The sequence below is a fragment of the Dama dama genome, chromosome 20 (genome assembly GCF_033118175.1).
Source record: "Dama dama isolate Ldn47 chromosome 20, ASM3311817v1, whole genome shotgun sequence".
Lineage (NCBI taxonomy): Eukaryota > Metazoa > Chordata > Mammalia > Artiodactyla > Cervidae > Dama > Dama dama.
The window spans coordinates 89402892-89429606 of NC_083700.1; the positions used below are offsets into that span (position 1 = coordinate 89402892).

At 42.2% G+C, this 26715-nt stretch overlaps 1 protein-coding gene and 1 long non-coding RNA gene across 4 annotated transcripts in view; one reads left to right on the forward strand and one right to left on the reverse strand.

Moving 5' to 3' along the window:
* Positions 1–537: 537 nt before the first annotated feature.
* LOC133041326 (uncharacterized) lies at positions 538–8702 on the reverse strand. The gene is made up of 3 exons (XR_009689218.1): positions 8260–8702; positions 6886–7194; positions 538–3739 (listed from the first exon to the last, which is right to left on the reverse strand). It is a non-coding gene; the product is annotated as an uncharacterized LOC133041326 (long non-coding RNA).
* Positions 8703–8903: 201 nt separating this feature from the next.
* Positions 8904–26715, forward strand: part of YIPF1 (Yip1 domain family member 1) — a 37730-nt gene continuing 19918 nt past the window's right edge. For all 3 annotated transcript variants that reach the window (XM_061121845.1, XM_061121844.1, XM_061121846.1), the window contains exons 1-7: positions 8904–9040; positions 9794–9873; positions 14525–14688; positions 16752–16832; positions 17102–17189; positions 23075–23191; positions 26508–26674. In XM_061121845.1, coding sequence (XP_060977828.1) covers positions 9843–9873; positions 14525–14688; positions 16752–16832; positions 17102–17189; positions 23075–23191; positions 26508–26674 — 648 coding nt within the window. In that variant the 5' untranslated portion in view covers positions 8904–9040; positions 9794–9842. The remainder of the gene's footprint in view (positions 9041–9793; positions 9874–14524; positions 14689–16751; positions 16833–17101; positions 17190–23074; positions 23192–26507; positions 26675–26715) is intronic.

Sequence of the window (26715 nt, forward strand, 5' to 3'; positions counted from 1 at the left end):
AAGTGGTCTACAGATGTCAATTACATCCAGTTGACCAATGGTGCTATTGAGTTCTCCTACATCCTTCTGCTTTTCTGCCTGCTAGATCCATCCATTTCTTTTTTTTTTTTTCCATCCATTTCTGATAGTCTCCAACTATGAGAGTGAATTCGTCGGTTTCTCCTTTCAGTTATATCAGTTTTTGCCTCATGTATGTTGATGTTCTATTGTTAGGCACATACACGTAAAGCCTTCTTGGAAATTGACCCTTTTATCATTATGAAATGTCTTTATCCCTGATAATTTTCCTTACTCTGAGGTTTGCTCTGTCTGAAATTAATATAGCCATTCCAGCTTTCTTTTGATTAGTATTAGCATAATGTGTCTTTTTCCTATTCCTTTATTTTTATTTTTTTGTAAAGAATTGTTATGTAAACAGTTAATAGAACTACATGATCTACATCTACAATCAATGGTCCTATTACTTTTTACTTTTTTATTGTAATAAAATACACAAAACATAAAATTTACCATTATAACCATTTTAAGTGTATAATCCAGTGGCATTAATTTACCTTCATGTTGTTATCCTACCAGTCATCACCATAACTCTTTTCCTCTTGTGAAACTGAAACAATACTCATTAAACAATATCTCTCAATTCCCCTCTCTTGCTAGCTCCTAGCAACCACCAATACATTTTCTGTCTTTATGATTTTGACTTCTCTAAGTGCTTCATGTAAGTGTAACCATTATAGCATTTTTCTGTTTATGACTGTCTTATTTAACTTAGCATAGTCCTCAAGTTTCTTCCATGTTGTAGCATGTTATGGAATTTCCTTCTTTTTCAGGATGAATAATATTCCATTGTATGTATGTAACACATTTTTCTTATCCCTTCATCTGTTAATGGACACGTGGTTTCCTTCCACATTTTAGGTATTTTGAAAAACCTGCTTTCCTTCTGGGAATCTGAAATTTAGGTACATGCTAGACAGGGTATGACCAACCTCCACTGGAAACCTTGGGCATTGATCTCTGATAGACGATACTTCACTGTGTTGTTACAACTTGTTGCTGGAAGAGTTAAGTGTGTCCTCTGTGACTTCACTGGGAGAGGACCCTGGGAAGTTTTTCCTGTTTTTCTCTGGACTTTGACCTCATGTACCTTTTCCCTTTACTGATTTTTGTCTTGCATCCTTTCACTGGTAAAGCACAGCTATATGAGTATGGCTATATGATAAGTTCTCTGAGACTTCCTGCAAATCGCTGAACCTTGGGGTGGATCTCCAATACACCATGTTACACAAGCGGCCTGTAAGAGTTTCAAACCTTCAGTAATTCTGTTATTTTCAGTGGTATAACAACCAGCGCTTTGGAAGCTGACAATTGTTTATACCTACAAAGTAGGTATGTGCTTAGTCATTCAGTCATGTCCAACTCTTTGCGACCCCATGGTGTGTAGCCTGTCAGGCTGCTCTGTCCATGGGGTTCTCCAGGCAAGAATACTGGAGTGGATTGCCATGCCCTTTTCCAGGGGATCTTCCCAACTCAAGGATCAAACCCAGGTCTCCTGCATTGCACATGGATTCTTTACCAGCTGAGCTACCAGAGAAGCCCAGAGGGGAGTATAGTATGCAGGACTTCCCAAACTATTTTGACCAGGGAACACTATCTAGTAAAGCATGTCTATGGGATTTGGTTTCCAAAGAACACACTTTGAACAACGCTAGATTAGTCAGTAACCTCAGGGACTCTCCTCTGTTTGCTGTGTTCATGCCCTGGGATTTCCACAGCCGTGTCCCAAGGTGCCCCGGCCTGGGCAGGAGGGTAACATTTGTGCTTAGGCAGCCAAGTGCTGGGTAGGAAGGATCAGTGCCCAGGAGAGGTACAGGCAGAGATCCAGGAGTTCAGAAGGGAGGGAGAGTGGGAGAGCTGTAGGGGTCTGAGCTGGTGTCACAGGGGAGGCCTGAGAGCAGGGCCCTGCTGATGAGGAACGGTGGCGATGGAGGGGGAGGGCATCAGCAAAGACAGAGAAGGGAAAGCACAAGTGATGTGCCAGAGCCAGCAGCTCACCTGGAGGAAGATTATACTATACTAAAGGTATAAATGTGTATAACTGAAATCTAGAAAATGGTTAAGTATGTTTTGCCCATCCTTTCCAATTGCAGATATGTGTTAGGAATTGGGATTCTTGGTGCTATCAACACCAGAAGACAGAATGATTTTATTATTGTACAAACTAATCCTCATTTTAAATGAAGAGCAATGAGTCTGATATATCTTCATTACTGATTGATCACAAGTTGTTTCTTTACCCTTGGTGGAAAACGTCCAGGTATGTATTTGTATAAATAAATTCATTATTAATTTTATATCTTATTGTTTATTTCTTAATTTTTAATAATGTTGATTTTCATTTTATTATCATAGTTACATTCTATTACTGGCAAGAGATCATGGTTTTCTATTCCATGGAGTCAATGCAAGTTTCTCTTCAAAACAAATGTGTTTAAGTTTTATTTTATTTATTTATTTATTTTTATGGTAAAGTTCGTTATATTGTGTTCTCAAAAGGTTGATAATATGTTCTGGTTTCTTTCTTTTAATTTTCTGAATGAGTAGTTTCCAATCAATGTTTCCTCGATTAGAGACAACAATCTGAAGGATCTTAATTCCAGCCAGCAGTCATAAGACAGGTTGGATCAGATCAATAAAATCACATTTGGCTCCACTGAATTGCAACGACTTCCTAAAACTGAGATCAAAGTGAAGCACATCTGGGCGCAGAAACGATGCACCCGCAAGTCGCCGCTGCCACCGCTCAGGGACTTGAGGACCTAAGGTCCTCTGGAGAAGGAGCAGGGAGGTGGGTGGGGGTGGGACAGGGCAGGGAAAGAAGGAGGAGAAGGAGAAAGAAAAAGAAGCGGAGGGGAAGAAAAGAAAGAGAGGAGGCGGAGGAGGATGCTGTCGCCGCGGCCGCGGAGAGCCCGCGCAGCTGGAGCTCCCGGCCCAGTCTGTGATTAAGTTTTAAAAGTGACCTCACAAAATCATAAAAAGAAAGAAGTAAAGGGGGGATCGATGGAAAAATTGCAGTAAGTAAATATGGGTGATGGTATGTAGGATTTCATCATATTGTTCTTATTTTGTGTAGGCATACTTGGAATTTTGAATAATAGAAAAGTTAGTTGAGAGTCTCATTTCTGGCAGCATGTCAGACTTTTGCTCACTAAACAATTAGCTATTCCATGAAATAACTATTTTAATGCACTACTTTCATAAGAGTTAAAGGAAAATCCCCAAGCATTTACACATATGTATATACATGCACATAAATAATATCATTGGGTAAAATCAAAATAGGGAACTGGGTAAAACAGTCCTGGGCAAATAGTTTAACAAAAGTTAGAGAAGCTCTGAGGGGAAGCGCCACTGTAAGCTCTGTGTTGGTGAATCTATGCTCTGAACCAGCTGTAGGATAGGGCAGCTGATTCTGAGATTCCTGTATTAAGATGGAGACTCCTAAAAGGATATCAAAGTGATCCCTTATCAGCAGTGACTCTGGAAGATTCTCTTGCTTCTGGAAGATGCAAAAGCAATGCATCTCTGAAGTATCCTCCGTATCTTGGTGTCAAATATGGCCTTGTACTTTTGATAAAAGAGCCAGAACTTCAGTGGCAGTCCAGTGGTTAAGACTCCATGCTTCCAATGCAGGGGGCATAGTTCCATTCCTGGTTGGGGAACTAAAATCCCACATGCCCTGCAGCACAGCCAAAAAAGTATTTTAAAAGAGAGTCAAGTAGAATATTTTAGAAAAGACAACATATTTAGATGCTGAGAATTTACACAGATGAGGATGAAACTAATATGAGCTCACAAAAATTATCAACACACAAACAAACCACCATGAGTGAGAATCAACAGAAACAGCAATATTTAGATCCTGAGGAATTTCAGACATTAGAATTATCAATAAAAACTATTTAAATAACTGCAACTATGTATTAAAGGTTTAAAGCATTCATGGACTTCCCTGGTGGCTCAGACAATAAAGAATCCACCTACAATGCGGGAGACCTGGGTTCGATCCCTGGGTTGGGAAGATCCCCTGGAGAAAGAAATGGCAACCCACTACAGTAATTTTGCCTGGATAATCCCCATGGACAGAGAAGCCTGTTGGGCTACAGTCCACTGGGTCTCAAAGAGTCAGACATGACTGAACGGCTAAGCACAGGCACCCCAGTGTACCCTGACAGCACAGATTAGCTTCCACTAGCAAGTTATTAAATCATTTGCCTTCCTGGATTTAAAAAAAAAGCATTAATAGGCTATCCAGAATGATTTTTTAAAGAGTCAAATGGAAGTTTTAGGAAATAAATACGCAATTGTTGAATTAAAGACTGGGGGAATATGTTAAACAGCAGACTAGGAGCTACTTGTTCAATAGGGTGGTGTATATATATACATATACATATATGTATATATATATAAAATAAGCTTTAAAAGCTGATAAGAAAAAATAAAATGAGTTAAAAGCAACAACCAAAATAAAATTAAATGAATGTATAACTTTAAACTAGCAAGAAAAACTAGCTAGTGAAAGAACAGAAAGAAGATATAAAAGAGTCATGGAGGTAATTAAAATGAAAAAAGATGACTGAAGTGCCTACATATAAAAAAAATGCATTTAATATAAATGAGTTAGAAGCCCTTCTGAAATGGAAGAGTAAGAATCTCTGAAAATCCACTTCATAAAAGCATGAGAACACTGGCAGAAATTGTCAAAATCAACTTCTTTCAGTGTTCTGTAAATTAACCAAAGAAAGGTTTTCTGATAACCAGAGAAGTGTCTATTTAATAAGAACTGCTGAATCTTGGTAAGAACAGTGAGCTTTGTGGTGTTTTAATTTGCTCTAGTCCTATTCCCCTCTCCCAGCTCCAAGGCAGCCTTGAAAAATTTAGCTTTGCAACTATGGTTGATGTGAAAATTAAGAATTTAGTAACCACTGGAAGGGGAAGAATAGGTTTGGAGCCCTTCAGAAAGTCCCAGTTCTAGAGAACTGTCATTATGTGACTAGTCTGACAGCTCCTTTGGAAAGCTCCATTCTCAGGTCTTGGTTTTATTTGACCTGTCTCAGAGCTCACTCTACAAAAACAGTGCATTTGCCAAAATAATGAGTGGCCATTCTGTAACATTGCATCATCCTGAGATAATAATGCAAGAGCCAGCAGCTTTCTCCCTGGGATGGGAGTCACTCGGGGGTGTTGGAGACACTTTCAGAGCATGGCTTAGTTGTGTGGTTGCCAGCTTTCCTCTTTGTGGAAAATCAGCGGACTCTGTCAGGAGAAGAAGGGGTTGATTGAGGACGAGATGGTTGGATGGATCACCAACTCTATGGACATGAATTTGAGCAAGTTTCCAGAGTTGGTGATGGTCAGGGAAGCCTGGAGTGCTGCAGTCCATGGGGTCAGAAAGAGTCGGACATGACTGAGCGACTGAACTGAACTGTTGGGATCATGTGCAGCATCTAACAAGGCTCATACTTTTCAGACTGTCCCTCCACCCCAAACCCTGTCCATCAAAGCAAGGCTTTCTCCTCAGTTTCCCTTCTTCCCTCATTCTTCCTTCATTCTATCTAGGTGAAGGTGGGGTGGGTTCTGTCTCTCACTGGTTCACTCCCCCCTCAGAACAGTGTGTGCGTCCATTGCTCAGTTGTGTTTGACTCTTTGCAACCCAATGGACTGTAGCCCACCAATCTCCTCTCTCCGTGGGATTTCCCAGGCAAGAATGCTGGAGTGGGTTGCCATTTCCTTCTCCAGGGGATCTTCTCGACCCAGGGATGAAACCCTAGGCTCTTGAGTCTCCTGCACTGGCAGGCAGGTCCTTTACCACTAGCTCCACATAGGGAGGAGCAGAGGTCTAAATAGTATCAGCTGGGCTCACCTTCCTTAGCATATGTATTTGGACCAATGAGCTAAGGAAATATGAACATTTTGAGCTCAGATTTTTTCAACCTAGACACCACTGACATTTTGATAATCCTTTGTTTTGAGGGGCTATCCTGCGCACTGTAGGATGTTTAGAAGCACACTGGCCAGTAATACCCCACAAGTGGGGACAATCAAAAATGTCTTCACAGGACCTCCCTGGTAGTCCAGTGGCTAAGACTCCGCACTGCTACTGCAGGGGGCATGGGCTCCATCCCTGCTCAGGGAACTAAGATCTCACATGTTGTGAGGTGTGGCCAAAAAATAAAAATAAAGTAACAATAAAAATAATAAAATAACTTTAAAAAAAAAAGGGAAAAAAAACTTCATAAGTCAGGCAGAGAAAGACAAATGTCGTAGGACATCACTTACACAGAATCTTTAAAAAAATGATATAAATTAAGTTATTCACAAAACAGAAGCAGACTCACAGATTTTGAAAACAAATTTGTGGTCACCAAAGGGGAGTGTGGTGAGGGGGGTAAATTAGGAGCTCAGGATTAACATACACACACTGCTATATGTAAAATAGGTAACCAACAAGGGCCTCCTGTACAGCACAGGGAACTCTACTCAATATTCTGTAATAATATATATATGGGAAAAGAATCTGAAAAAGAATGAGTATATGTATATGTATAACTGAATAACTTTGCTGTACCCCTGAAACAAACACAACATTGTTAATCAACCATACCCCAATAAAATTATTTTTTAAATGTCCTCAGACGTAGCCAAATATCCCCTAGGAGCAAAATAGTCCCCAGTTGAGAATTACTGTTTTAGTTAAACCAGTACAGCTACATTTGATGCTTGTTTCATTTTTAGCCAAAACTTACATATCATTATAATTAATATGTCACTGCAACTTTTATTTCTATTTCCAAGAGAAGAAATATATAGTCTATGTATTATCACCTCTTTCCAACACAGCTGTGGGGTTGTTGTTGCCATCTGACTGGTGAGTGGTCTGGTTCCAAAACTCCATCCTGAGGGCTGCTTTCTGGGACCACTCTTGGTACCGACAGGCCTCAGTGTGGGTTCCTTTTCTCATGGGAGTACTTTGTTGCCAGGTGTGAGTCCAAGGACCAGGAGTGAAGGATGAGAGTTGTAGAACAGGGTGGGAAGGAGAGCTATTGCATTATCAAACTGGCCACTGCCAAAGGCATTTGGTTGTTTGATTCAAGCCAGTTTGAAAGCCGTATGAAATACCTGAGGAGAGTCCATCTGTGAGGAAAAAGAGAAACATGTAGTCAGTTACTGACTCCATTGGTCTAAGATTTGTCCTATGAGGCATAGACTGCTCCCCACTTATGCATTTCTGGGCTGCACTATCCCAGTGCTGAACCATTCCCGCAGTCCCATGACCCCATGACACAAGCCTTGATGCTGGAAGTGAGAAGCCTGTGATATGGACTTGAGGTGATGCCCACTTAGGTTATACCTGCTGAAGCTGGAATAAGGTCTGTGGTGGTGAAATTAGCAGCAGGTGCAGCCAAGAGGGTCGGACATGGGGCATAAGAGGTGTTTGAAACACTTGTACATATGAATTTGTGTGCTGTAATGCATTCCTGGTACCTATTCAACCTATTCAAAGTAACCTACACATACATACAAAACCTCAGTTTTCTCTTTAGAAAATGAGGATAGTCTCCTTGAGCTTGCTGGATTGTTCAGAGAATTAAAGAGCTGCATGTATAAAGCCTGATCACAAGGTTAGCCCAGTAAATGTGTGTGTGTGTGTGTGTGTGTGTGTGTGTGTATAATTATTTCATTAGTCAGGATCTTCCTGACCCAGGGATCGAATCTGTGTCTCTTATGTCTCCTGCATTGGCAGGCGGGTTGTTTACTACGAGTGACACCTGAGAAGCCCATCAGTCAGATGTAAGTCATTCTAATGGATTGTGAAGGCCCAGTGTAGTGAGGCCAAAGTCACAGCTTCCACCTTGTGTGGGCAGTGATGTTGGCTTATGTTGCTAAGACAGTCAGAACGATCACTCTACAATTAACCTTTGGTGAGCAGATATCGTGTCCCTGGTTTTGGGCTGCCCCGAGGACCCAGAGACCAGAATCATTCTTGATCCTTCCGTGCAAATCACTCACAGGCCCAAAAAGATGGGCAAATAAAAGCAACTGCTGCAGTTTAGGCAAATACAGGGCACCATGAAAGCAAAAGAAATCCTGGGAGGCTAAGGAGGGCTTTCCCTAGGAGAAACAAACTGTACCCACATCTGAGGGACGTGTAGGTGTTAACCAGGCAAACACAGGCAGCAGGGGCAAAATGTTTCTCACCAGGTCACTGAGCGCAACTTCATCGCTTCCTGGGCTCCTGTGGTAGTCAAGGCATTGATCAGATGCTGTGCGGGGGACGCAGCAGCAACAGAGGCCAATCCCTACCCACCTCTCACTGCCCAGAAACCATAAGGCAAACCGTTGCAGGAGTGAAGAAACAAATTACACACATGCGGAGGTGTCTCTTGAACAGACATCCTCCTGACCCAGATCATGGGCATTCAATCACTCAAAAAGTAATTGACTTGCATCTCCCTCCCTGGTTAATTACACTTTAAAAATAAGTAAATAAATATTTTTTTTAAGAACGGGCAAGAATGGGAGGATTGATGGTATTTTTTCCTTTTTACAATCGTCTTTCCTTACTCTGTTCTATATTTCAATAAGAAAAGAGATATAACCAAATATAAAGTAAACCCCACTCTAGAGAATTCTCTGCTCCCCCTACCCCTGACCCCGGGAGCAAGGTGAGTCAAAGCAGACCCTCTCAGCATCCCCATCGCTCCGCCCTGGGCCACCTGCCTCTTTAAGAACCCGGTCTTCGCCGTTAGGTGGGTGGCGGAGGGAGCGAGCTGAGGATGGTGCTGCTTGTTAAGGTCTCAGGAAGTGGTGTCTCCGGGAGCTGCTGTCTCTTTAAGGGGGCGGAGCTCTGCCCGGAGGAGGTGGAGAAGTTTTGCCCCCCGGATCTCCGGTTTCCGGCAACTCGGTGGGACCAGAACTTGCGCCTAGAATCTGAGGCCCCGGGCTTACCCAGACAGGTTGGACTCCGAGCGCCCCCGAGGTGAGGCAGCGGGGTCTGCGGGGCCGTCCCGGGACTGAAAAACCCTGGGATCTATTCACCTGGGTCGCTGCGGCCCAGCTCCTCCTCCTAAAACACTGCCCGTGCGTCTTGGGCAGCTCTTTCCCAGATCATCCTGGGTTCAGGGGGCCCCAGGCTGCAGGGTTCCCATCACTCCAATGCCTACTAATTGCTTCGCCGTGCACTAAGCGCCTCACGCTCTCTTGTCTCAGTTAATGGCATCCAACATGGTGTGAGTAGGTACAATTCTAAACCCATTTTACAGATGAGGAAACTAAGGTCCTGAGGAGCCCATAGTCAAAATAGCCAGAAGCAGCAGAATCGGGACTCAAACCCAAGTCTGTCCAACCCCAGAGCCTGTGCCCTTAACCACTAGCTAGGCTGACGGCCTTTGCTCTTCACTGCCCTCATACCCATCTCTATCAAATCCCTGCCTCCCCTTTCTCATCCTTCCATCTCCAGGCTGCACTCGGCCCTTAAACACCCACGTTGTAAGTAAGATTGGATGGAATCAATGGACCCCTGTTCGCCACCACCCCGGCCCCCCCCACCGTAGTTTCTTTATAACATTTTTGATAGTATCTGATGCTAAATGGTTATCTTTTTATAAACCTATCAAATTCCACTAAAAAAGGACACAAGGGAAAGCAGCACCATTTCTAACCCTAAAATAAGATTTGTTTGCAGATATTTTATTATGGTATCCTATGAAGTGTGTTTATTTTTTCCTTTTAGACCTCTGTAAATTATCTTCCTAATAATTGGGAGACGACCCACTGACAGAATGGCAACGGTAGATGACTTGCAGTTTGAAGGTACATCATTTGAGTGTCCACCTTTTATGGTTAGCCTTTCTGTAGTAAAAGCAATGGATTTTGGTTGGTATACTGTCACATATATTAAAGAAGATTATTTCAGACGTCTTCATAAAAGAATGCCACAACAGGTTATTCCATTTGTCCGTATTAACGGTTCTTTTTTGCCAAATAGCCCTTTAGATTGGGAACATCATAAATTTAGTGCAGATTACAGAAATTGTTCATAGAGTTCCTGCCTTAGTTAAACAGGCATTTATTGAGCACCTATTTGTGCTTAGAACTCTACTAGATACAGAAGATCAAAAGATAAAGCGGATTTTTTTTTTTTACACTGTTGAGTAGATGAAAGTATAAAAAGATTATTATGATGAAACGTAATCAGGTCATTCCTTCATTAAATCAATAAGTCTTTCATGAGTGTGACCATTGTTCTCATTATCAGGGTGGAGGAGTGAATAGTCAGTGTCTTCCTTTATGAAGCCCTCAGTCTAGTGAGGGAGACATTCTTTTGTTAAATGATCTTTTAAATACATATCTACAAACTATTAAAGTACTGAAAGGAAAGTTCATAACTCAACCCAGAGCCTGACATGAGCTAGGGGTTGATGAATGCTCATTTTGTCTTGTAATCACTTGTGTGCACACGTTTGTGTGTGCACTCAGTTGAGTCCAACACTGTGTCCCCATGGACTATAGCCCTACAGGCTCCTCTGTCCATGGAATTCTCCAGGCAAGAATACTGGAGTGGTTTGCTATTCCCTTCTCCAGGGGATCTTCCTGACACAGGGATCGAACTTGAATCTACCACATTGCAGGTAGATTCTGAGCTTCTGGGGAAGCCCATAGTATTTCCTAAATAGCAGATACTGTTCTAAGTGCTTTACAAATAAATCCTTTCATCCTTATGTCAGCTTTATGAAGTAGTTATTTTACTCTCCCTATTTTACCAATGGGGAAATTAAGGTACAGAAAAATTAGGTCATTTGCCTAAAGGTTATAGTAAGTGGTAAAGAAGAGTTTGAACCCAGGCATCACAACCTATGCTATCTTACTCCTACCTAAGGAAAAGAAAAGATGTTTGAAGCAAAATCCACTTTACCAGCCAATGCTGTCAACACCGTCTTCAAAATACATCCAGCACCTGACCAGTGCTTACCACCTCTGCCATTCTCCTGCCATGCTCAAGGTCCTCATCACCTCATGTCTGGATCATAGCCCTTTGCTTCCTTCAGATCTTCCCGCATCTTCCCTTACCTTTCTGCAATCTTTGTTTTGCATCCAGAGTAGTCCTTTAAAACCAAGTCAGATCATGCCATTCCCCCAAAACCTTCCAGTGGCTCCATCTCACTGGGAGTGGAAGGCAGAGCCCTTTCTGTGTTTAGGAGGCCTCATGATCCAGGCCTTCTCTGCCTCCGATTTCATTTTGCAGTACTCTAGCCCTTTCTTTCTGCCTCCCCCACATGAGCCTCATCACTGTCCCTCCTAGACAGCAGGTACCCTTAGGGCTTTTGTGCCATCTTCCTGCTTAGGACATTCTTACCGCAGATAGCCATATGACTCGTTCCCTTGCTCTGCTCAAATCTCACGTCATTCCAGAGGTCTTCCTTGGTCATCCTATCTGGGAGTACAGGGCATGAAAGTTCCAGTGTAAAGAACAGCATGTGCATAGTACTTGAGAAGAGTGGGAGTTTGTTTCATTTTTTTCCCCAAGGAATTAACAGAAGGCCAATGTACCAGAGCACAGATAGTGGGGGAGGCTGTCATAAGGTCAGATTTGAACGGAGGGAGCAGCTAAGTCACACAGGACTTAATAAACCATGTTAGACTTTGCTGTTTAGAGGAGAACACAGGATGCTGTGGGGATCATGGAAAGCTTCTCCGAGGAAGAATGGTGTTAAATGAAAAAGTGGAGGTCAGGATCCTGCAGATGGGAGACATTGTGTCAGGAAAGGAGCAGAGGCAAAACATAGCAAAAAATGTAGAAGTTGGTAATGTTGGTGGCGGAAATAAGAAACACACCCATCTTGCCCTCAAGGAGCTGAAATGGACAAGAATAACTACTACAGAGCAGAATGTGTGCACAGTCATCATGGGCAAGGTACACATATCCTACATTCAAATCAAGCTAGGCCGTCTGCTATTCCTCACACACGGGACACATTTTTCATCTCTGGGTCTTGCTCATCCTATACCCCTTGGTATAGGGGACATCAGATGCTGTCCCCACTGCTTCTGGCCATCTTTCTTATAGGGCAGCTAGATGAGTTATCTCTCTCCCTTGAACCCCTTTGGACTTGGTACTCTAAAGTGACAGTTTCCGTTCCTCCTTCTGGCATGTCCTTCCCCTGGTAAACTACTGCTTTTTAAATATGAGACTTAAATATATCTTCCTTGGTCTGATTCTCTCAGGCAAAGCTATAACCATTTTTTAAAATGTCAGTGCCCTGCCCAGTCAATAAATGATAGCTGTGAAAATATTTATGATTATCTCATATCATCCTCAAAATCTCTGTGAGATAAGTATTATCTACATTTTATAGTTGAAGAAACCGAGACTCAGAGATATGGAGTAATTTGCCCAAGGTCATGGAGTGCTAGTTTATCTTAAACAAAGGACTGTCTCACTCCAGAGCCTCATGCTGCCGAAATACTGGAGACCAAAACTCAAGTAATTGTTATATATCAGCCACCTCATTCATTTCAGTCACTGTGTTTCTCTCCATAAAACTATTTGCATAGCTGAAAGGCAGTAAGATTGGGCTCAGTTATACAAGAGCCCCATCCCACTGCCATGCTTGTAGTGTTAGAGTGGTGCCCTGTTGATACCTTCCTTTTGTTGCTGTTGCTGTTTAGTTGCTAAGGTTTGTCTGACTCTTTTGCAACCCCATGGACTGTAGCCTGCCAGTCTCCTCTGTCCAAGGGATTTCTCAGGCAAGAATACTGGGTTGGTTTGTCATTTCCTTCTCCAGGGGGTCTTCCTGACTTTTCCTTAGTCCTGTCAAATTCCACAGCTATCCTGAATTTTATCTGAGTGGCTAGATAAAGTTTGTTAGGATGCCCAGAGATAGGAAGTCATGATCATTGCTGGTGGACATGAATGGGCAAGGTTCTTTTGGAGAACAGTTTAGCAATATGGCTCAAGAGCCTTAAAAATGATTTGTACCCTTTGACCTGCTGATAATGTTCATTGTTGTTCAGTCACTCAGTCATGTCTGACTCTTTGCGACCCCATGGACTGCAACATACCAGGCTTTCCTGTCCTTCATCATCTCCCGGAGCTTGCTCAAACTCATGTCCATTGAGTCGGTGATGCCATCCAACCATCTCATCCTCTGTTGTCCTCTTCTCCTCCTGCCTTCCATCTTTCCCAGCATCAGGGTCTTTTCTAATGAGTCAACCCTTCGCATCAGGTGGCCAAAGTATTGGATCTTCAGGTTTAGCCTTCTAATGAATATACAGGATTGATTTCCTTGAGGATTGACTGGTTTAATCTCTTTGCAGTCCAAGGAACTCTCAAGAGTCTTCTCCAACACCACAGTTCGAAAGCATCAAATCTGCGGCTTTCAAGCATTCTTTTTGGTCCAACTCTCATATCTATACATGACTACTGGAAAAACCATAGCTTTGATTATAAGGACCTTTGTTGGCAAAGTAATGTCCCTGCATTTTAATATGCTGTCTAGGTTTGTCACAGCTTTTCTTCCAAGGAGCCCGCGCCTCACCTTCCTGTGAACTGAGCGTCCTGATGGGAAGGGGCTGCGTGGGGTACCTGGCAATGGTCCTACCCATATAAAACTAACACTATTAACTTTTGGTATATTTCCTTTTCTCTGTATAGTAGATTCATGATCATTCATTCAACAAATATTTACTCTAAGCATATAATTGCCAAGTACTGATGTAGGATGTGATAGCATCCTGGGTGGCTCAGTGGTAAAAAAACCTGGCTGCAATGCAGAAGACACAGGAGTCGCCATGAGTTTGATCCCTGGGTCAGGAAGATCCCCTGGAGGAAGTCATGGCAACCCATTCCAGTATTCTTGCCTTGGAGAACCCCGTGGACAGAGGAGCCTGGCAGGCTACAGTCCATAGCATCGCACAGAGGCAGGCACAGCTGAAGTGACTAAGCACGCACGCACGCAAGAGTGATTTTTATTCTGTCGTTTCTACTTTCATTTTTGTCTCCATGTTTCCTGCAGTGATCACATAGGACTTATTGGAAAAAAATAACTTCTATTAAATTTTTTTTGGAACTTGAATCAAAGAAGAGAGAGTTAGGTTGGTTACTTGCTATGGGCTAGGCACTCTGCTGAGGACTTTACTTATGGTAATACTCCTAACTTTTCCCAAATTCCATAAATATTATTCTCCCTGTGGAAGAGAGGGGGACACTGAAGCTTATCAAGGTTAAGTTACTTACTCAGGCTTGAATACTTAGTAATTTAACCAGGACTACAATTCAGGTCTGACTTCAAATTCTGTTGTCTTTATAATCATTTTTCTGTGTCAGTTTGTTTTCTATGAGATTTTTTTTCAAGCCTTTTGCCATTTCTCTCAAATAGGGTCTATAGCAAAGCTAAGGTTGTAACAGCTCGACTTGAAATTAATAGTAAGGTCTCTGATACCCTTGTGCTCTAATTGATTTCAGAATTTGGTGATACAACCACTTCTCTAGCAGCAAACCCAGATGCCACCACAATCAGCATTGAGGATCCTGCTGAAACCCCAAAGCATAGGCCAGGACCCCCAAGAGGCTTGGGGAGAGAAGAAGATGATGAGTTACTAGGAAACGATGACTCTGACAAAACTGAGGTTTGGACTTGTGTTTGAATTTTTTTTTTCTTTTAACTTTTAAAAACCTCGTCCATGCATTTATCGCAGTTTCCTGTGTGCCAGGAACTTTTTGTCCAGCCCAGTAGTATTTCTAGTAATATTTTATAAGTGGATCATGCTTGTGATTCACTAGAGGAGTGCTCGATTTATAGCGGTATGTTCGCAGGCTTATGCAATAGTGGGGCGCCAGGTGTGCCTTGTGGAACTCCATGAAGTATCAAAATAAGTACCAAAGTTTATGCCAAATTAAATACCACTATATACTAGATATTACCACAAAAGCTCAGACTTAGGAGCCTGAGTTTGTGTCCCGGTCTGGCCAGTAGGAATAGCTCTGTGGTCTTGGGTAAGATATTTTAATTTCCCTAAGCCTGGATTTCCTTATCTGAAAGTAATATATTGATTCTTGTCATCATTATAATCACAACAGCTGACATTTATTCAGTGTTTACGGAGAAGGCGATGGCACCCCACTCCAGTACTCTTGCCTGGAGAATCTCAGGGACGGAGGAGCCTGGTGGGCTGCAGTCCATGGGGTCTCGAGGAGTCGGACATGACTGAGCGACTTCACTTTCACTTTTCACTTTCATGCATTGGAGAAGGAAATGGCAACCTACTCTGGTACTCTGCCTGGAGAATCCCAGGGATGGAGGAGCCTGGTGGGCTGCAGTCCATGGGGTCGCTGGGAGTCTGACATGACTGAGCAACTTCACTTTCACTTTTTACTTTCATGCATTGGAGAAGGAAATGGCAACCTACTCTGGTACTCTTGCCTGGAGAATCCCAGGGACGGGGGAGCCTGGTGGGCTGCAGTCCATGGGGTCTCGAGGAGTCGGACATGACTGAAGTGACTTAGCAGCAGCGGCAGCAGCATTCAGTGTTTAATAGCTGCCAAATACCATGTAAAGTTCTTCACTTGGATCATCTCATGTAATCCTCAAAACAACCCAATATGCAAGGAACTATCCTTATACTCATTGTATACTTGATCTTAGCCCAAAGGCCAAGAAGCAATCATATACTCATTTTATAAATGAGAAACCCGAGGCACAGAGTTTAAGTGACTTGCCCCAGGACATGCAACTGACAGGTACAGATGAAACTTTAAACTGAGGCAGTCTGAGCGCTTCTGTACTAGAGTTGTTGTTTAGCTGCTAAGTCATGTCTAACTCTTTGCGACCCCATGGACTGTAGACCGCCAGGCTCCTCCGTCTATGGGATTTCCCACGCAAGAGTACCAGAATGGGTTGCCCTTTCCTCCTCCAGGGGATCTTCCCAACCCAGGGATTAAATTTATATTTACTGCATTGGCAGGTGGGTTCCTTACCAACTGAGCTGCTGGGGAAGCCCCAATAATTAATATAATCCTCCCTATAACCCTAAAAGGCAGATATGTTAGCTATACTTTTTAGATTAGGAAGACTGAGATGAGTCTAGTGATTTGATGAAGCTGCCCCCTAGTGGAGGGACCAGGATTTAAAACCTTTTGATAAGACTTCAAAACGGATGCTTATTTTATGTCAGGCTAAGAATTGAGAGTCCCTTGGACTGCAAGGAGATCCAACCAGTTCACCCTAAAGGAGATCAGTCCTGGGTGTTCACTGCAAGGACTGATGCTGAAGCTGAAACTCTAATACTTTGGCCACCTCATGTGAAGAGTTGACTCATTGGAAAAGACCCTGATGCTGGGAGGGATTAGGGGCAGGAGGAGAAGGGGACAACAGAGGATGAAATGGCTGGATGGCATCACCGACTCAATCAACATGAGTTTGAGTGAACTCTGGGAGTTGGTGATGGACAGGGAGGCCTGGCATGCTGAGATTCATGGGTCGCAAAGAATCGGACACGACTGAGCGACTGAACTGAACTGAACTGAACTGAAGAACTGGGTGTGGCTATGGTAAAAGTGATGGATGAATGTAGAAGAGTTTGGTCTTTCCTATTTCTTGAGTTTCTCTTAGATCCTCTCTCTTTCTCTGTCTGGATAGCTAGAATAAGGACATTACTTCTGTGTTCATTATGTTTTATTTTACCTCTGACAGTTACTTGCTGGACAGAAGAAAAGCTCCCCCTTCTGGACATTTGAATACTATCAGACGTTCTTTGATGTAGACACTTACCAGGTCTGTAAACCAGTTTCACCTTTCTTTTGTTATATAATGCAGACTTATTTCTTCTGCTGTTAAACAGTCAAGTAATGTGAAAGGTATTGCATGCTGGATATGGTCTGCAAAAGTAAAGGGTTATTGGCACTTGAAAATACTAAATGAAATAATAAAAAGATAATAAATAATAAAAGCTCTAATAACTGTTCCAATTTTGCAGTAGTTAAACTTTACTAAACTTTAAGGAAAAAAATCATCTGTAGACTTACCACTATGCTGTTTTGCAGGTCTTTGACAGAATAAAGGGGTCTCTTCTGCCAATACCAGGAAAAAACTTTGTAAGGTTGTATATCCGCAGCAATCCAGATCTCTATGGTACGTGTAGCACTGTTTTGGTTCTTTTTCACGTACTGGCTAAACACAGATGAGGGTGTGGGTTGCCTCGAAAGCTGGCAAAGCACACTCTTGGTGGGGCACGAGCATTTTATTTGTCTCTTCTGAGCTTCAGTAGCAGCTCTTACAAAAAATGTTGGAGAAAATGCAATTACATGTTTGATTAATGCCATGATGACAAGAATAGTGTGTCCTTTGAAAGTCTTCAAATGACATTACAAACTTGAGGCAAATTAAGTCACTTCATATAGAGGAGATTATTGATTTTAATTTTAGAGGATTTGGTGGTTGGGGTGAGTGTGGAGGAGGCTCTCTTACACTTATTCATTGATGTGCTGAGTTCTATCTGCCCCTCGGACAGGCTGGCTTCCCCTTGGGAGTTTGTAAGGGGATGAGCCTGGGGATTGGTGTCGTCCCAGTCTCCCTGCTGTCTGAGGAGGGGTCAGAGGTCTATCCAGTGCTTCTGAGGGAAAGGGTTCCAACACTGGTGACCTCTGTGTTTGAGGGGAGAAGAGAGCCAGAGACTCTGAGTGCTTCTGTGTGCAGATGCTCTATGCAAGACTTGGTGTACATGGGCACAGCTAATTCTTTCAACGATCTTTGAGGTAGGCGTTATTATCCCCATTTTTGTAATGAAGAACCTGATGCTCAGTGGGGTTCAGTAATTTATATGTTCAACCCTAAACAGTAAGTATTAGAACAATTATACATGTTGATTATAAGAGGAAAAGGAATTCATGAGAATCTATTGTGTACCAATCAATACATACACTCTAATCCTTTCAAGAGGCAGTGTATTAAGTGCTATTATCTCTGTTTTCCATGCGAGAAAACTAAGGTTAGAAGTTGTCAAACTAAGAACTCCCATTAGCAACATTACGGATGAACTGGGAGGGTATTATACTTTAGTTCAATAAGTCAGACAGAAAAATACATGCTGTATGATTTCACTTATATGTGGAATATAAGAACTGAAACTGGTGAACCTAACAGAAAAGAAACAAATTCACAGATATAGAGAACAAACTAATAGTTACCAGTGGGGAGAGAGAAGGGAGGAGGGGCGAGATAGGGGTAGAGGGCTAAGAGGTACAAACTGCTTACATATAAAATAAATAAGCTATAAAGATGCAGCACAGGGAATATAGCTAATATTTTATAATAACTAAAAATGGAATATAATTTTTAAAAATTATGACTCACTATGTACACTTGAAACTTATGTAATATTGTATAATAAATCAACTATTTATTATAAATAGTTAAAGTAGAACTGGCACCTAGTTTGGACTTCCTAAGTGGTGCCAATGCAGGAGACATAAGAGATGTGAGTTTGATCCTTGGGTCAGGAAGATCCCCTGGAGGAGGACTTGGTAACCCACTCGAGTATTCTTGCCTGGAGAATTCCATGGACAGAAGAGCCTGGTGGGCTATAGTCCATGAGGTCGCAAGGAGTCGGACACAACTGAATCGACTACACACACTCGCAGCACCTGGTTTAGTGTTAATATAAAGCCCCTACTTATTCTATTAAACTGGTGTTTTTAAGCTCCAGGAACTTTTCATCAAATGTTATGGATGTTATCCAATATTTAGAACCAGTTGAAGTGGAACTGCTCTTATGGATGCTGAGGAAAGTCTCCTTTCTACTCACCTTTGATCCTAAAACAGTCTTCTTTCCACAGCACTGTTAACCTCATGAATTCATGTTGTTGTTGTTTTAGTTGCTAAGTCTTGTCTGACTCCTTGCAACTCTACAGACTGTAGCCCAACAGGCTCTTCTCTCCACAGGATTCTCCAGGCAAGAATACTGGAGTGGGTTGTCATTTCCTCCTCCAGGGGATCTTCCGGACCCAGGAATCGAACCTGCGTCTCCTGCGTTGTCAGGCAGGTTCTTTACCACCTGAGCCACTGGGAAAGCCCTCATGAGCTCATAGACATGCTTAAAAAAAGAAAGTACAGGATTTCTCTGGCAGTCCAGTGGTTAAAACCCTGTACTCCCAATGCAGGCGTTTGATCCCTGATCAGGGAAGACCCCGGATGCCACATAGTGCAACCAAAAAAAAAAAGTACAACTAGAAAAAAGAAAGTTTTTTATTGAGAGGGCTGACCTTGTGGGATGGGTTGGAGGAAGGTGATCAGGAGCAAGAAAACAGAAGAGCCAGTCTGCAGGATCTGAGGGAAAGATGAATGAATTTGACTACATTTACACCAAAATTTAAAATTTCTACACCACAAAATAAACCATAAACAAGGTAAAATAAATAAATAAACCACAGACCAAAGATAATGTTTCAGAGCACATAACCCACAAAAGATAAAAATCAAGAATCCGTGTAGAGTGCCTACTGATTATAAGAGTAAAACCAATTATAAGTTCTAGCAAAAAATAAGCAATTCACAGAAAAGGAAACCCAAATGGCCAATAAATACATGAAAAAATACTTAGCTATATCTGTAATAGGGCTTCCCAGGTGGCACTAGTGGTAAAGAGCCCGTCTGCCAATGTAGGAGACCTAAGAGATGTAGATTCAGTCCCTGGGTTTTGAAGATCCCCTGCAGGAGGGCATGGCAACTTAAGTATTCTTGCCTGGAGAACCCCATGGACAGAGGAGCCTGGCGGGCAACAGTCCATGTGGTTGCAAAGAATCAAACACCACTGACGTGACTTAGCACATGCCTGTATTCACGGAAATAAAAACTAAAACAGGATATCATTTATGTGCATCAATTTAGCCATCGTACAACTTGGCTTGTCTTCATTCATTCATTCATTCAATTAACTCAACAAATACGAAGCACTTACTATTCTAGGCACTGGAGGTACAGCAGTAATAAAAACAGACAAAAATCCCTGCCCAGGGGCAGTTTATAATCTAAGTTTAACAATAGACAAAGAAAATAGGTAAAATACTCAGTGTGCTAGTGATAAATGCTAAGGTAAAAATTTAAAGCCGAGAAGAAAGATAGTAAATGTTTATGTAGGTGGGTGGATTTGAAATTTTTAAAAATGTGAAAAGGTGAATTCTAAGTCAACACCTGAAGGAATTGGGAGCAATACAAGTAAGTATCTCAGAGAAGAGCATTTGAAAAAGAGTTCTGGGACCTCTCTGATGGTCCAGTGGCTGAGACTTTGTGTTCCCAATGCAGGGGCCCCACTTTGATCCCTGTTCAGTGAATTAGAGCCCACATCCGTAACTATGACCCAGCACAGCCAAATAAATAAATAATATGGAAAAGAGAGCTCAGCATGTACAAAGGCCTTAAGGCAAGAACTTGCCTCATGTGCTCAAAGAACAGTGAAGACACTAGTGTGACTGGGCTGGAGTGAACAAGGGCATCTAGTAGATGAGGTCAGAGGGACTTTTGCTTGAATGAGATGCCATTGAAGGGTCTAAACAGAGAGGAGTGATAACTCTTAAGTCAGCTTTTCATAAACATTGGTATCAAGTGTTGCCAAGGATATGGAGCCATGGGACCTTGTGTAAAATGTGGGTGGGTATATAACTGGTACCACAAATTGGAGCAGTCTGAAGATGTTCTAGCCCTACACCTTAGCAGTTCTCCTCCTAGGTAAATAAGAAGACATATAGAAGAGTATTATTCTTCATTGCCTCCACATTGCTTGTGATTAGCAAATATTTTGAAATGACCAAAGTAAATATAGTGTGTTCATATACAGATTTCTGTAGGTTTTAGAAATGGATTTGATTTATAAGCATCAACAAGGACACATCTCAGAACGTTAGTCAATGAAAAGAAGCGTGTTGGAGAAGGATATGAGTAGTATGATAAGCATGATGAGTGCATCAGTGTTTGTTTTATCATTCTTTGGGCTTTTCTGTCTGTTAGAAATATTTGATAATATAAAAACGCACAATAGCAAACTAAGTTAACGCTTCCTCCCACCCCACCCCATAATTGGAGTAGGAATTTGGCAGGCATGAGGAAGAGAGAAGGCAGTGTGAAGCCTCGTGGTAGGCCTGGGAGGAGCAGGTGGTGTGTGTCTCTGGAGGCCACGCTTCCTGTGTGCCTGAGTGCAGCAGAGGCAGTGACCGTGGCTGTCACACATCACTGTGTCCCCAGCACCAGGGCCCAGAGGAACGGAGGTCGTTAGTAAATAACAGCCGACAGGAGAGTCTGCTTCCTAGTTACGAGTACTAGAATATTCTGACCGCTTGTGGTCGCCTGCCTCGGTGGTCTTAGCCCATCACTAACACATGGTTAGTTTTGTTCATTTGTTCAATAAAGCTTTGGGGGATTTTTAAATTATTGTTACACCAGTAACAATAAGGGGTTTTTTTTTTTTGGTTTTTTTTTTTTTGGTTGTTGTTACGCTGTTTATGTGCTAGGCATGCAGAATACTGCAGTGAACAGGATCTGATCCTTGGCTGTAACAGAACGCCCACAGACCAGTGAGTCAGTGACACTACTTGGGAAGCTGATGTTGGTGACTCTTTGGAGCTTCCCAGTCAAATGCTTGTTGTGCATCCTTTCCCACCTTCAGGAACCAACTTGATCTCAAAAAGTGCTCATCCATTTCTGCCAGTCATCTCCCCCAGCACAGTAATTTTCTTAATTTTGTGATATGTCAAGGTGCCTACAATTATCCAAAAAAAAAAAAAAAAAACCAACCCTACAGAATATTACTGAAATTGAAAAATGAAATTCATAAAATTTATTAAAATCTCTAGATTTATGAATTGTATTTGTTCAAATAGTCCTTTTTCTAGATGGGGAGAAACAAGAGTGGTCATGAAATCAAGCAAAATGATGAAAGGGACTTCTAAAGCATGGTGTACTCATCCACTCAGTGGAATATTTTATTATCATTAAAAAGAATAAGCTGAATTTTATGGGCTTCCCAGGTGGCGCTAGTGGTAAAGAATCTCCCTGCCAGTGCAGAAAACATAAGAGACATGGGTTCAGTCCCTGGGTTGGGAAGATCCCCTGGAGGAGGGCATGACAACCCATTCTAGAATTCTTCCCTGGAGAATTCCATGACAGAGGAGTCTGGTGGGCTACAGTCAATAGGGTCGCATAGAGTCAGACACAACTGAAGTGACTTATAAATAGCTATAGTAGAATCTCCAGGACATGATAAGGTGGAAATACATATGCATGTTAGCATTTCTTTAAAGCACGCACATAAATATACATTTGCTTTTATGTGTATAGAAATCTCTGGTGGGGTTCACCAGAAACTGGTTATGCTGGTGAGTTCTGTGGAGGAGAATGCATAGCTATGGAGCAGAGAGGAAAGAAGGTTAATTTTCTCTGTATCCCCTTTTGTGCCTTTTGAATAATGTACTATGTGTGTGTATTACTTTTTCATAAAAAAAAGAAAAAAAGAAGGCTTACATATGCACTCACACACACAGATACCCATGGTGATTTGTTAGGTTAAATGAACTCTTTCCTAAAATGAACTGTTTCCTTAAATGAACTCTTGCCCTGCTCTTCTGTTGAGACAACAAAGGACCTGTATAACTTTAATTATTTTTTTCTCTGGCATTAACATTTGATACTTATGTAAAGGAAGTAACCTTTGCTTTCTGTATCCTCCACAGGTTTGTTAAATCTGTGAAGGTTTAACAAAGTGCCCATGAATTTTTTTGGATGCTCTTCCAATAAGAGATACATAAACAAATCAGTGTCTTCATTCAGCTAATTGGGGAAGGTGTTTTGTTCTGTGCCTTTCAATCCCCACTGTCTTTAAGGCAGCTAATTACTGAGTTGTGTATTTGACCTTTTAAAAAGAAAATTCCCACTTAACGAGTACTGATTCCATCTAAACTTCATTTTCCGTTGCTTCCATGAAGCTGGTTCATCATTTTCTTGTCTGAATTTTCTGGTTTGCTTTGCAGGCCCCTTTTGGATCTGTGCCACATTGGTCTTTGCCATAGCAATCAGTGGGAATCTTTCCAACTTCTTAATCCATCTGGGAGAGAAGACATACCACTATGTGCCTGAATTCCGAAAAGGTTGGTGAATCTTGACTTACCTGGAATGCTCTCAGTTGGTAACTGAGTTCTTGGACCCCCGTCTGTAGGTCCTGCAGCCCATTTTCCTGTCTAAGGGTTCAAAACTAATCATCCATCCATATAAATCCACGTAGGCTTTTTATCTTTTGTTAAAATAACCTAAACTGTTCCATTTTAACCATTTTTATGTGTGCAATTCAGTGGCATTAAGTATATTCACAATATTGTGAATCCGTGTACTCTTCTGGAAAACAGTAAGGCAAGGCCCCATGGCAATCAGAATGTCTCCAAAGAAAAATGTACAAAATAAGTAAAAAGCAGTGTGTAGAAAAGTCTCCACTGTAGCATTATTTATATTATCCAACTCTTAGAAGCAGTCGGGGCCTTGTTATTTAAGGCATGACGACTCAGCTAGCTAGGTCTTGTAGCCATTAATTATGAAGCACTTAGAACAACGTGGAGAACTCATAATCCAAACTTATGCCAGTGCTGTTAGCAGTTTTGTTACAGAGAAGTCTGCAGACGGTCAGGGCCGAGAAGGGAGAATGCAGAGGTCAGAGTGTCCTAGTGAGGATGGGCTTGTGGGTGCCATTCTTATTTTAAAATTGCCTTTCTAGGGACTTTCCCTGGTGGTCCAGTGGTTAGGATACTGTGCTTCCACTGCTGGGGGCCTGACTTTGATTCCTGGTTGGGAACTAAGATCCCACAAACTGTGCAGTGCAGTCAAAAAAATAAATAAAACAAAAATTCCTTTCATGTGGCAGTATTGGATAGCTGGGGGCAAAAAAACAGCTTTTAGGGACTTGCAGATGACAGCCACCCAAGGTAGGAGCGTTTGGCTGTGCAGGAGATTGGCCTTTGCCCCTTCCGCTGTCCTCTCTCTCCCTCGCTCTGGCCCTGACGGCCTGCTCTCCTGTTGAGAAGCTGTGGAAGAGCATGTGCTCAGGCACCCAGCCATCGGCTCCTGCCTCCATCTTTACTTGCCAGCTTCTACCTTCTTGGGCAAATTTCTTTCATCTCTCTTGACCTCAGATTGCTTGCCAGTGCAATGGGAATAAGAATATCTATACTATAGGGCTATTGTAAGAATAAAGAAGTGATGTCTGTAAAGAGGTTAGAATAGTGCCTTGTACAAAAAGAATTCGGTAAAATGAACTGTTGCTTTATATGTATGTACACATACCTGTGTGTCTACAGAATAATGTATTTACCTGTCTGTGTGTCCATGTAGCCTTCCTTTCCTCCCCATCCACTCTCCGTGCCTGTTTTCCCTTCTCTCCTCTATTATGGAGTCAGTCTCAACTCCCATTTGTCGAGTGACCTTGGTTTAAATTTAACTCAATCATTGTTATCCATGAGCTATCAATCTGCCTTTAAGTAGTTCAGTGGTTAAGTAAAGAAAAATAGGTAATGGATATTGCTGTAATGAATGGCTTGTGTTAATTTCTGTATCAGAGGTCTGTAGGAGTATATTGACAGAGAAGAGGAGTGAATCACCCTACCTGGGGGTGTGGAAGCTGGGAGGGAAGCGGGGAGGGCAGGGGATGGGGGTCCTTGTCTGTTCTTATTCCTGTTGGACTGGGCATCCCAGTGTCAGGAAGTCTTGGGATATATATGCTAGTAAGGTCGTCATTGACTCAATCAGTAAATATTTTTCCATTTTATGTAAAGAGTGTAGGTGACACATCCAAGGTCAGATCCTGCTTCCCTGCTTATTCATTATTTGACCCTAACCAAACCACTTAGCTCTCTGATCTTATTTCCTCATCTCTAAAGATATAGTTTATATGAAATAATGTATTTATATATTAGTTAACAGTATAAAAAGTTTATTCTTGATTGGGCATTTATTATTTATCAGTGTTCTAAATATACCTGTTTTTACTCATTTAATTCTAATAGTCTTATAAGGTAGTGTACCGTAGTGATTCCCATTTTGCAGATGAGGATACTGAGGCAAGAAGGTTAAGTAACTCACCACCCAGGTTTACTCATCTATTAACATAAATGACAGAGCTGGGCTTCCCAGGTGATTCAGTGGTAAAGAATCCGCCTGCCTGGTAGGAGATCTGGGTTCAACCCCTGGGTTGGGAAGATCCCTTGAAGAAGGAAATGGCAACCCACTCCAGCATTTCTTGCCTGGGAAATCCCACAGACAGATCAGCCTGGCGGGCTACAGTCCATGAGGTGGCAAAGAATCAGACATGACTTAGGGACTAAACAACAAGTGGCAGAGGTAGGATTAGAGTCTGTATATGCAGTCTGTAGCTCTGATTGTTACACAGCCTCACCTCTCAGTAAAGCTCTCAGTGTAATGCCTGACACCCAGCGGACAGCTACAGTCATAGTAGTAGTTTCCTTCCTTTTCCTTTCGTTATTCAAGAAAAAGGCAGTAGATCAGCAAAATTACATTTGACTTAATGACAGAGTTACTTATATGAAAAATTGCTCTGGGAGCTGGAGAATGTTTTAGACAATCACGGATCTTACCCAGAGCCTGGCCATAGTGGCTAGGAGTGCTTTTGTTCTTGCCAAGAGCATTTGATGGATTACCTGCTGATTTTCATGTGGGAAGGGCTGGTGTTGTGGACTGAGCCACAGTTATGATCCTCCACTCCAGAAGAGTGAAGCCGAACCCTCTAGGGCATGTTGCTGCTAGGAAGGAGGAGAGACGGACAGTAAGTGATGCAGTGAACACTGCTGCTCTGAGGAGTCACTCAGTAGCATTTCCACCACAGAGACAAGAATTATTTAAAGAAGAAAGTGGAACTGGAGAATAGTTTAAGCAATTCATCAATGAGCTGAAACTCCCTGTTTCAGAGACAGAAGGAACTCTAAATAGCACACAGAACAAGTTAATCTGTTCCCAGGGTATTTTCATAAATTTGCTAAAGAAATCAGTGTCAGCTTTTGTTACATTAGGAAAGAGGACGTGTTCTTCCAAGGGGATAGTCAACTTTGATTTGATTGAAATGCTCCGTGTATTTAAATACTTGTAGTGTGGTCCTCGGATGTATTTCAGTACATAATTCAGTTGTTTAATACTATTAGTTGTTAGTTATAAAGTGAATTATAGAAGCCATAGGAGAGACTACTAGTCATCATCACAAAGACAGATGCTGAAGGAACGTTGATTCAGCACATTTATTGAGCACCTGCTGCTTATTGGGTACCTTGCCAGGCTCAGGGGCCGAAACCAGGAAGACATCATCCCCTGACCCAGTGAGGCAGATGGACAGCCCTGCGGGAAGTAAGTCCAGTGGGTCCCAGAAGTCCCGTGACAGTGGAATTGCAACTTGTAACTTCTCGCCCTCAGTGTCCATCGCAGCCACAATCATCTATGCCTACGCCTGGCTGGTCCCTCTCGCACTCTGGGGTTTCCTTGTATGGAGAAACAGTAAAGTTATGAACATCGTTTCCTATTCATTTTTGGAGATTGTATGCGTCTATGGATATTCGCTCTTCATTTATATCCCCACAGCCGTAAGTACCACACTTACTCTGAGTGAGACCACAATTACTCA